Source organism: Parambassis ranga, chromosome 19 (genome assembly GCF_900634625.1).
Source record: "Parambassis ranga chromosome 19, fParRan2.1, whole genome shotgun sequence".
NCBI classification, from domain to species: domain Eukaryota; kingdom Metazoa; phylum Chordata; class Actinopteri; family Ambassidae; genus Parambassis; species Parambassis ranga.
Window position 1 is genome coordinate 1,330,543 of NC_041039.1, and position 12,147 is coordinate 1,342,689.

Here is a 12,147-nt window from a genome sequence, read left to right on the forward strand (position 1 = left end):
TTTATTGGCATTGGATTTCTGGTGCTGCTATCGGTTGGCCACGATTCCTTTGATGTCCGGCTCCATCTCTGTTGTTGCAATACAAGGGACAGCATGTAGATGGCCATCCTGGACCTCAGCTTGGATTTGTTGATGGCCATGGTGGAGAAGGTCTTCTCACAAATGTATGTGCTTCCGAATAAAGAGACCATTCTGATAGCATACTGGCGCAGTGCAGGGTATGTGGATGGGGAAAGGCCTTTGTAGAACTCGATGAGATTCTTGTCACGACATGCGGCTCTGGCCTCAGAGCTCTCCTGCAAGAGCTCAAACTGCACTTTTGCAGGCTCCTCCTTAGGGACACATGAGAAAGGATTTTGGAAGAGGTTGAATGACTTCTCATGGTTCCTGAAGTCTGAGAAGCGATGGTCGAATTCCTCTCTGAGTTTTTGTAGGAGGTTAAGGTTCTTGTCTGCACACAGGTGACATAAAATGTGGCACGTTGTGTGATGTTTCCAGCATCAAATAGTGTGGAAATGAGCTTCCCATGGCCCTGCAGCTTCACATTGAGATCACTGAGACAAGTATTCAAGTCGACAAGGAGTGCTAGGTCACAGAGCCATTTAGTATCACTTAACTGTGTCACATCTTGTCCTTTTGACTCCATGAAGTCTCTTCTCAGGTTAAAAAAAAACGCCTCAGTGTGGCACCTCTGCTCAGCCACCTGACGGCAGTAAAGTATATGACGTCACCAAAATCTGCCTCCGATTGCTCCAAAAAGGTCTTGAATTAGCGGTGATTCAGACCTCTGGTCTTAAGGAAATTAACTGTCTTCACAACAAAATCCATGGCATGTTTCATTTCAAGTGTTTGAGCAGCGAGGGCTTCTTGATGTATTATACAGTGATATTTTATTAGTTTCTCACCTCCGTTGCTGGCCACTTTATCAGAGAGCAGCGACACGGCACCTGCCTTTCTTCCGACCATTGCCGGTGCTCCATCTGTTCTTCACATTGTATGCATCCAGACTGCGACACACAGCATCACAAATGTCAACTCCCCTTGTTCTGTCTTTGATACTCTCCAAGCTCAGCAGCTCCTCGCTTATTTCAAAGTTCTCTGTGACTGTTCGGATGAAAATCAGCAATTGCGCTGTATCGGTAATGTCGGTGCTTTCATCTAGTGCGATGGAAAAGGCTCCATTTCCCAGGCCCTCCACACGTTGTCCCAGCTGCTGTTTGAGATCGTTGTCCATTCGTCGTGTCACTGTATCATTCGACAAACTTATGTCACGGAGCTTTGCTTTTTGCTCCAGACAAATAATGTCCGCCACTTTCAAAATACAGTCTCACACAAACTCTCCGTCACTGAACGGCTTGCTCCGCCTAGCTATTTCATGAGCTACCACGTAGCTAGCCTGTGTTACAGCTTCACCGGATTTGGCCAGATTTGTGAAAACTGACTGCTGTGCAGTATAGCCTCTTTTAAGTTGTTCAAGCGTACGAGTGCGCTCTTTGCCGGTGAATCTGTATGTTTTATGGTTGGTATCATAATAGCGTTTTATGTTGTAGTCTTTTAGCATTGCATTAACCTGCTTGCAGATCAGGCAAATAACTTTATCCGACCCGTGAGGTACCACAAAGTAAGCATTAGTCCATTTTTCTTGAAACCGCCTCTCCTCGCCAACACAGTGTTTTTAATTACATCTTATCCCAATAGGTGCCGCTAAAGACCAAAGCAATGTACAGTTGCATTAAAACTAACAACTGTAATTCATTGCGGGCTGCCAGAAATTTTTCTGCTAGCCGCCATTGGCCCGCGGGCCGCACATTGAGAACCTATGCTCTGAGAGTTGCAACCTTGTCGGAGCACATCCTCAGTTAATATGATCCAGGACAAAACATTGACATTGTTTAATTTTTGCCTCCAGCTATTCATACAACTTCTTTGAATCATACAAATCTACAATTTCATATTGCATGTAAGTAAGACAAGACACCCTCTTCTTGACAGCCTAGTTAGGACAGGCAACAGGGTTAGGTTTAGATAAGAATTGTGCAGAAGCTCTGCAAAATTACAACCCTCCTGCAGAATCTGAAGCCCTCATTATTTTTACCCTCTCCTGTAGAATCTGACCCTGTATACCAGGTGACATCTGGCAGTACACTGTGATGACGTTGCCTGACAACATCACAGTGTCCTGCAAGAAAAGCATGGCATTAGAGGGTAAAACGTTTCACTTAATATTTAGCAGTGAAAATATCAGATTCTATTCAATTCAGTTTTTTATACAGCTTTTTTTTATTGAGCTGTTAAGGTGACACTGGCAAGGAACAACTCCCTTCAACTAGAATAAATTTGAACAGAACCAGTCTCAAATTAAAGCTTCAATTAAAGCTGCGTGACGGTGAGAAGAGAGAAGGCTGCCTAGCTCCACAAAGCTTGCAAAGAACCGGTGACCTGGTGCTGTGGGATGGTCCTCAAGGCAAGACCATAAGTGGTGCGCATCCTGACCTCTTCGAGGGAGTGGAGGTGACCACACAACACTCGAAGACGCACTTCGCACACTCCATGAGGGCAGTTGCTGTCAAAGTGGAGTGTGTGGGACTGTGTGGGAAAAATGGGAAACCACTTGGAGCAAGGAAACTCGGTGGAGGTTCGTAGAACCACGGCGTGTAATAAGGAGGTCCTTGAGTGGTTAAAATGGGATGGCATCGGAGCTGCCTGTGTTCCCATCTGCGGAGGGTGTCGTTGTGGAAAATGCCAACCAGGAAGAAAAGGAAATGTCCCTAGCCGACGAGAAGGAGCTGGAGATAATAAGGGCGGGTCTGACCTTCAAAGAGAGTGACACCCACAGCAACCAGCCTTACTGGGATGCTAGGTATCCTTGGAAGGAAGACCCAGCTTCTTTTCCTGACAACCGGAAGGCTGTGGAAGCATTGTTTCTGAGGACAGAGAAACGACTCATGAAAGACCCCCCTGTGGAAAGAGGCCTACAAGAGACAAGTCCACGAGATGGTGGCGAGAGGAGCAGCCATTAAGCTCACCAAGGACGTGATGGATAGTTAAAAAGGAACTGTGTGGTGGGTGAGCCATCTAACTGCACCAAATCCACACTCAGTGACTACGCCAGTACGTCTCGTATGGAACAGCAGTCAGGAGTTTGGAGCAGTTAGCATGAACGGCATTTTACTTAAAGGCCCAGACATCCTTAATCCCATCAGAGCAGTGCTTTTAAGATTCCAAGAGGGTGTGCACGCAGCCATTGGGGACATCACTAAGATGTATAACTCGGTATGGGTGGAGGAGCAAGAGGTCCATGTGCATCGATTCTTGAGGAGGGACTCACCAGAGGATGAGATTGAGGACTATGCTATTGTGAGGGTGAACATGGGTGACAAACCGGCGGGATGCCATGCGTGAAACCGCAAAATTACCCCAGTTCTCACACATTAAAGAAGAAAGGAGGGTGTGTGGAACACTCTTATGTCGATGACCTCCTCACGTCCCACAATGACCCGCTTCTTCCTCAAACCCTGGGACCGATCTGGTCAAAGTGGGAGGCAGGATGGGACTGAATCCAAACCAGTGACTATGCTGTTACCTAACCAACTAAAGGAAGAAGACAACAAAGCCCTTGGGGTTGGTTACCTGGTGCAAGATGATAAACTCTTTGTGATGGTATCCATTAACTTCTCCAGAAGGAAGAAAAAAATGAGAACAGAGATTGATCTTACCAAAGAAGAGGTGGTAAAGACACCAAATCCCCTGACTTGACAGGTTCTACTGAGCCAGATCGCAGGGCTGTACGACCCACTCGGTCTTGCCACACCCATGAAGCAGAAAGGGGTGATTCTCATCAGGAGAGCTTTCCAGGAAGCAGGCAAGCTTACTAAGGACACCTGGGACCAACCTCTTTCTGACAACCTCTGAGGGAAAGCAATTGAACTATTTAAGAAATATGCCCGCCTATGTCACATCAAGTTCCACAAGTATCCAAGTATCACGCCTGCTGGCTGGAGAGGCAAACCTTGGGGGATCACATTCTCCGATGGAAGCTGTGAATCCTATGGTGCTGTGCTGTACCTGCGATGGGAGACGTCAGACGGTGTGGTAGTCTGGCTGGTTGAATCGAAGGCTAAACTAACCCTACTAAATAACCTAGACCAAAAGGGTGATGCAGTTAAGGCTGAGGTCTGCGGGGCTATCTTTGCCACATGCCTGAGAGGGTCCATGTTGAAGCATGGGCGATTGGATGTAGGAAGGTGGTACCACTTCAATGACAGTCAGACAGTGCTGGGAACCATTCAAAAGGAGGGTTATGGCTTCCAAACATTCTTCACAAACAAAATCGGGAAGATTCAGAAGGCTGGGCCTGTAACTGACTGGTGGTGGATTTACTCTTCGTTAGTCTCCCCTCTGGACGGGTTGTTGGAACAAGCACAGTGGATACAACTCGTAGTTTCCACATTCTTTATTTCACACAGACACACATACTACGTGAACTATCAGCTGAACTAACTTTCAGTAACATTTAGAAACTATTAGGAACTTTCAGAAACTTTTAGAAAACATTAGGAACATTCAGGTTGTAAACATGTATACATCCAACAGTCATGAACAACTATTACAGTCAAACACATAACACAGTACCTTAAACGTCCCACACCCACATTAGGGAAAAAAGTTTTTCTACTGGAAAAGCAATACTGAACAAAGTCTGACAGTATTCAGGGTGTGGCTCTGACCATACATGTCTATTTTGGGGCAGATTGGATAGTAAACACAGAAGTTACAGCAACTTCCTGGTTGGTATGGAATCTTGAACATGTGTTTTCCTTATTGTCTCAAGAGTAGACACACTACATTTCAAGTGAATAAGATGAAGCATGTGTGAGTAGTTAGCAAGAGTTTGCAAACATGATATTTTTTGTAGCCAGTAGGTGGCGCTCTGTCAAAACCTCAATATTGTTGTATAGATGTGTTTAGGGTCTAATCATACATGTGACATTTGGTACCGATCGGACAGTAAACACAGAAGTTATAGTGACTTCCTGTTTCCTTTGAAATCGCCAAACTTTGAGGCCACGCCCCCACCACACAGTAATACTTTTTAAAGAGTTTTGGAATGTATCTATTCCCTATGGTGTCCTGAGTGGACACAGTGAATTTCAGCTCAATTCGATGAAGTATGCGAGGCGTGAAAAGTTTTGTAGCAGGGTCACAAATCACCAAAAATGGCCAGAAAATTCAAGATGACGGACTTCCTGTTGGGTTTGGAGGGGGGGGGTGGTCCAAGAGACTTTTTTGTGCATCTTGGTGTAATACACAGGTGTACCGAGTTTTATAATTCTACACAAAACAGGCCACAGGGGCATGCAGAACATTTTGTGTAGCCAGTAGGTGGCGCTTTGTCAAAGCCTCAATATTTAGGGCCCGAGCACCGAATGGTGCAAGAGCCCTATTGAAACCCTTAGGATTATTATTTTTCATTTTTAGGGCCCGAGCACCGAATGGTGCAAGAGCCCTATTGAAACCCTTAGGATTATTATTTTTAGGGCCCGAGCACCGAATGGTGCAAGAGCCCTATTGAAACCCTTAGGATTATTATTAGGGCCCGAGCACCGAATGGTGCAAGAGCCCTATTGAAACCCTTAGGATTATTATCCCCCCCCCCCCTTAGATCGCATTTTTGGGGGCCTTAACATGCCCAAAAACTCACCAAACTTGGTAGAAAAATTCATTCGCCCGAAAAATTTTGAAATTTGCTGACTTTTGAAATGCACATAGAAAAATGGCTCTATAGCGCCCCCAACGCGTAGCCCCTCTGGCCGGTTTGACACAGGATTATGAAAATTGGCACACATTTGTATCACCTCAAGACGCACAAAAAAGTCTCTTGGACCCCCCCCCTCTAAACCCAAGAGGAAGTCCGCCATTTGAAGGTGTGTGGCCATTTTTGGCGATGTGTGACCCTGCTGCCAAACTTTTCACGCCTCGCATACTTCATCGGATTGAGCTGAAATTCACTGTGTCCACTCAGGACACCATAGGGAATAGACGCATTCCAAAACTCTTACAAAAGTCTGATGGTGTGGCCGGGGCGTGGCCTCAAAGTTTGACCATTTCAGAGGAAACAGGAAGTCGCTATAACTTCTTTGTTTTCTGTCCCATCTGTACCAAATGTCACATGTATGATCAGAGTCTGACCCTAAACACATCTATACAACAATATTGAGGCTTTGACAGAGCGCCACCTACTGGCTACACAAAATGTTGTGTTTTCATAGGTTTTTCTGCCTGCCCCCCTGGCCTGTTTTGAGTAGGGTCATGAAAATTGGCACACATGTGTATCACCCCAAGATGCACAAAAAAGTCTCTTGGACCCCCCCTCCAAACCCAACAGGAAGTCTGCCATTTTGACTTTTGTGGCCATTTTTTGCCTATTTGTGACCCTGCTTCAAAACTTTTCACCCCCTCCAAACCCAACAGGAAGGCCACGATTTTGAAATTTCTGTTAATTTTTGGCGATTTGTGACCCTGCTACAAAACTTTTCACGCCTCACATACTTCATCCAATCAAGCTAAAAATCACTGGGTCCACTCAGGACACCATAGGGAATAGACGCATTCCAACACTCTTTCAAAAGTCTGACGGTGTGGCAGGGGCGTGGCCTCAAAGTTGACCATTCGCCATTACAAAGGAACTCCCTGTATTTTTTGCCCTAACGTGTAGCCCCGCTGGCCAGTTTGACACAGGATCATGAAAATTAGCACACATGTGTATCACCCCAAGACGCACAAAAAAGTCTCTTAGACCCCCCCCTCCAAACCCAACAGGAAGTCCGCCACTTTGACTTTTGTGGCCATTTTTTGCCTATTTGTGACCCTGCTTCAAAATTTTTCACACCTCACATACTTCATGCAATTGAGCTGAAATTCACTGTGTCCACTCAGGACACCATAGGGAATAGACGCATTCCAACACTCTTTCAAAAGTCTGACGGTGTGGCAGGGGCGTGGCCTCCAAGTTGACCATTCGCCATTACAAAGGAACTCGCTGTGTTTTATGCAGTACTACCCATATACTTCATGCAATGTGGACAAAATCTTACAGTACTGCTATGGACCCGAGTCTGAACAGATATATATGCTAATAGGATGATACGGTCATAGTGCCACCTACTGGTAGCAGGCAAGTTTTATTGTAAACATGTGTTCGTTGTATATCTGTGGAAATGAGAGGAGAGGAAAGCATAGGACAGGAGAGTATAAGAGACGAGAGCATAGGAGAGAAGACTGCGATAGCCCCGCGGATCGCAAGGTGCGCGAGGGCCCGCAATGCTGCTTGCAGCTTTAATTTAAAAATATAATTTGTGCAGATTTTGTTACTGTTAAAACCATAGCTGGTGGTCAGGACAGGTGATTGGATGAACCTTCTGACTGTCATTCTGCTTGCCCAGAAGCTAGCTTAAAACCTGAAATTGTAAGATTGTAGATTGTGAATCCCATTGTTTCTCTTCCTATAGTTGCTTGCTTGTTACCTTGCACAGCAAGCTGAATTCTTTCGAGATTTGTGAGTTCATCAAAAACATGCAAATCTCTCTTTCCATTCTATGAACTATGGATTTTCAACACACCACAGCTGGTGCAGACAAACCAGCATCCTGAGAGCAGGTACTGGTAGTTATCGGAGTGTTATATGCCCATGGTGATTACAGCAAGAAGACTGTTCATAAACAACATGGCTGCACCATGCATTCATTGATGCCCAGCAGTTGGTTGTGTATGATGACTTTGTGAATAGGTCGTTCACGCAATCACATACTAGGCATTGATATGACAGTGCCTGCCCTTTTGTTGTCCTCCCTAAAATATTTTATGCAAAAAACAATCTGGCTGGTAAGGTCAGCTTGCTTTGGCAAACTATTATTTTGCTTTTTTTTAAATTATTATTGTGGATTATTAAGTTTAACAGGTCTCTACATATGTCAAATAAAATTGTTGCATCGTACCAGTTGACAGAAGTTCATCCAGCACGTTGAGGATGTTTAAGGTGCTCTCCACATCAGCTGCTTTCTGCAAAGACAAAAAAACAGAGAACATTAGATGGATAGATTAAAAGATGGATATGTCATCAATGTTGAGTGTGTACAGAGCAGAAATGTGGGGAAAATGAAATTGGCTGGGCCATAGAAAACACCGTCCCCCTTTTGTAGACAAGAATATTTACAAGACCGCCAAGATCTATCTTCTGCTAGCTGGGAGCTGCTTAACAAATGGTCCATGTTATGCTAGTAGTGTTCAAGCATGCCTCATTTACTTGCCCTGTCTCAACCCTCCTGTGACTGCTAACCTAAGGGGTCATGCCCCCACTGTTTTAGTTCTTTGCTACTAAAAACAAAAACAAAATGTTTGTCTTTACTATCGGTGCCAAAAGGTAATGCATTTTTTATAAGTGCCTCGTGTTTAAAAGGTAATCTTGGTGTTTTTATTTATTTATTATATTTATCATTTTGTTTTTTTTTCTACCATACAAATCTCCCTTCTCATTTAGTGCACTTCTTGTCCTCATCCACCTTTGTAATTACACCCCCCCCCCCCCCCCCACTATATTTAGTTTACGTTTCACTGTATCAAGTGTTCCAGTCTGGCTTTTTCCTAGTGCAACTTCCTAGTAACCAAACACAGCAAATACTTTGCTGGTCTGTTATACATAGCCATCTGGGAAATAAAATAAGCCTTTCAGAAAATACTTGGCGGGTGAGAGTAGGAACTCTAAAGTCTGTCACCAGCTATCACAGAGTAATTTTATCCAATCAGAATATTTCTCACTGTCATCACACAGCCATAGTTGGCAGTACATTCTCACAGTGATTAGTCTGCTAGATAAACGTTGCATACACTTGTTAACCCACAGTTCGTCAGTTCAACAGTCTAAATCACTTCATATTTGTTGCCCAGACCACAAACATCCTCATCTTATCTCCTCCTGAAAGAAGATTCCATGGATGTTCTGCAAAGCAACTGTAGAGGGCTGGCACCACTGGCTGGACAGAGTGGAGCCACTCTTTTTCCAGATTGGACAGGCCACAAGCACAGCTGATAAGCGAAGATGCTCAACCTCAAGGTAGACGAGGATTTTATAATCATTTCAAATTCATTGTGTTCTAACATGGTTGTTCAAGCGGGCCTTTAGTATCCTCCCTGCACCCTATGTGTCAAATAAACAGTCTTCTGTCCCTCTCATTTCCCAGGTTGTCCACTGGGCTTTCTTTTTCCTTCCTCATGCTGATTATTTGGTTGTCATCCAAGGCTTTATTTTCATGAATTAAAAAGGATTTTAGAGAGGATGTCCAACCCAGTCTGTCACCCAGAGGCTGTGAGAGTGTGCAATGTTTTTCATCATCTGTTTCCCTAAGGATGCTGGGTCAGGCTGGGGTCACAGCTGCTATCTGCTCTCAACTATACAATCCATGGCTACAGACTTCCAAGCATCCAAGTAGAAAATTGAATGGGACTTGTGCTTCTTGCATTTGGTATTTTGTCACATATTTGATTAATAGTCTGTGTACCAAGCTAAGTAAACTTGCTCGAATGGAATTTTAATCCTGTCATTCAGGCCTGTATCAGTCATTACTACATCAACTAGAAGACCTCTATAAAAACAGATGTTTTGACAGTTTGCTGCTTTGGAACATTCAAGTGTGTGTTAACACAATGGCAAGAGAGAAAGGCATAAACAATGGGGTTAGAGAAGCAGCTGCTGCACATCAATTTGGAAAGACTTATAAAACCATTTCAAACTATTTGGAGTTCAACGTTCTACAGTGAGAAAGATTATTCACAAGTGGAAAATATTCAAGACAGTTGTCAATCTTCACTCTTCCGGAGTGGACATCCCAGCAAATTCACTCACTTCGAGGTGAGACTGTTTTTGGGTGGAGAAACGACACTCTCATTAAAATGGGTCTATATAAGAAGACCTCCTAAAGCTAACTATCTGTCTTGGCTCACAGTCTGTGTAGGTTGCCAAAAATCTGCCTGTTTAAATAGAGTCAAAAAGTGACAGACTTAAGTTGATATACTGTGATAAAGGACCCTTTACTAACTACAGAGGTAACTACAGCCCCTTTCACACACGAGGTGCACACCGAACATTCTCTGGACTTAAACCAGCATGGCTGCATGTGTGAAGGCAAATGTCCTACTCAGCGGCACTGGATATTACCCGGGCTGCTGGCTCTGGATTATATCCAGATCAACGGTTAAGTAATAGATCAGTCCATTCACAGCAAGTGTTTATAGTGTTGATGGGCAAACCCTTTGATTTTACCACTTTATAAATGTTTTTCCTGTAGGCTTATGCATTGCTCTCCACTTTGTTAATATGGCAGCTGCCTTTAAAAATATGTGTTTTCAATGTTGATGCAAACACAGTCATTGTCTTTGATAAGCCTAGAAAGGCCCTGTGCAGTACTAACATCGTAAATGCAAAACCTACAACACAAATGCTGGAAGCCATAGCACACATCCACATTTGTATATACATAGCTTTACCTCACTTTACTCTATTTAGATTTTACATTTTATGTTTACTTTTTGCATGCTTTTCTCAAATTGCTTATGTTGTTAAATTATTCTATTTTTACTATACTTTTTCTATTTTTATTTTATTATACTACATGACAGGCTTTTCCATTTGTGTTGCAGCTTTTGGGTTTTGCATTGATGTTGTGGGTGCATTTTTTATCTCTTCTTATCCACTGTACTTTTCCCTCTTGGTAAAGCAGCAGCTCTCCTGCTGCTCACTCCGATAGGGTGTCTCTGCTCACTTAGAGCAGCCACTCTGCCTCTGGTACAGAGCCATCCATTGTAAGGTGCATGTGTGAACAGGACACAAAAATTAGATTCTCCATACTCTGTGTATGTATGAAAAAACCTTAAAACTCTAAATATATCAAAGGTACAGATTTAAAAAGTATAAATTGTAGCATTTTGCCACTTCTGCTGCAGCCAAATGTTTAAAAAAGACTGAAACTGAGCCCTGTGCAAATACAACACAGTCCCAAGTGAGATAAAAATTCGTTTGGGGTAAGATTTAAGCAGTCTGCCAAAAATAGACCCCTCATTTCACTCACTGACCCCTGAGAGCAGGAATTTGCATTAGATACTTGTATAACCTAATTAAAAAGTAATACATCCATACAGACCTGTGGAGTTTCTCATTATTACACTTGTTCTCAGACTATCATCCTGACAACAAAAACACCATACAGATTATACCTGTATAGTGTACAGGTTACACTCTAAAAGTTATACTTGTCATGTAACCATATAGTGTTATACGGTATTGTATTGCAGCAGACTTTGATGTGCTTTCAATCATCTGCAGGTTCCATTCATGAACTCTCTCGATAGAAATCTTTGGAGCTATACTCTATCTCTCACATGCTCACTTTCAGAACAAGTAGACTCATATCAAGTAGACATGTGCTGCCACAGCAATGTTGTACATGTGCTTTCTCTATGGCATCACCAGTTTTAAAATGTGCACAGACGCACTGCCATGTTTCATACCTGTTTTTATTCAGTCAGTACACCTGCAAACACTCTACTCCTCCTACTCTTTCTACTGAGGCAATATATACAATATACAAAATACAATGCAAATTCAAAAATGTTAAAAGAGCAACCAATAGGTAAAACAGTTATTGTTGGCATAAAAGTTTTTTCATTTTTTCACTTTCCGGTAAGGGTTTTCAGTAGAGATTAAATTTACTTCCATTCCAAACATGCAGACGTAGTCTGTGATAGCATTGCATTAAACTTTGGTTGAGTTCCAACCAACATCAAAGCTTCAAAGCGTCACTAAATCCTGAAGGGGTATTATTTGTCCAAGGGTGTCATTTTGCAATGTGACCCACTAGTGATGAGTATACACAATAAGCTGATTTGACATTTTTCTTCCAGGGACCTGTGTTTCAGGTCAAACAAACAACTCTTCTTGAGAGGACAGTTTGAAATGTCACTTTGCTAGGGGAAGAGATCTTTACACAGCACTCAATTACAAATATCAACTTTCTGGACCACTTTGTGTTGATAAGACTGCAGAAATATGAATAGTGTTATTATCATTATAATGTCAAGCCCATTTTAAAGCTCCAG

At 43.1% G+C, this 12,147-nt stretch overlaps 1 protein-coding gene across 1 annotated transcript in view; it reads right to left on the bottom strand.

The window, feature by feature from the left end:
- The window catches only part of agbl1 (AGBL carboxypeptidase 1), a 100,559-nt gene that overhangs the window by 87,686 nt on the left and 726 nt on the right, over positions 1 to 12,147 (bottom strand). Inside the window, exon 2 of the mRNA XM_028430930.1 lies at positions 7,995 to 8,058. Within this exon, the coding sequence (XP_028286731.1) occupies positions 7,995 to 8,058 (64 nt within the window). The remainder of the gene's footprint in view (positions 1 to 7,994; positions 8,059 to 12,147) is intronic.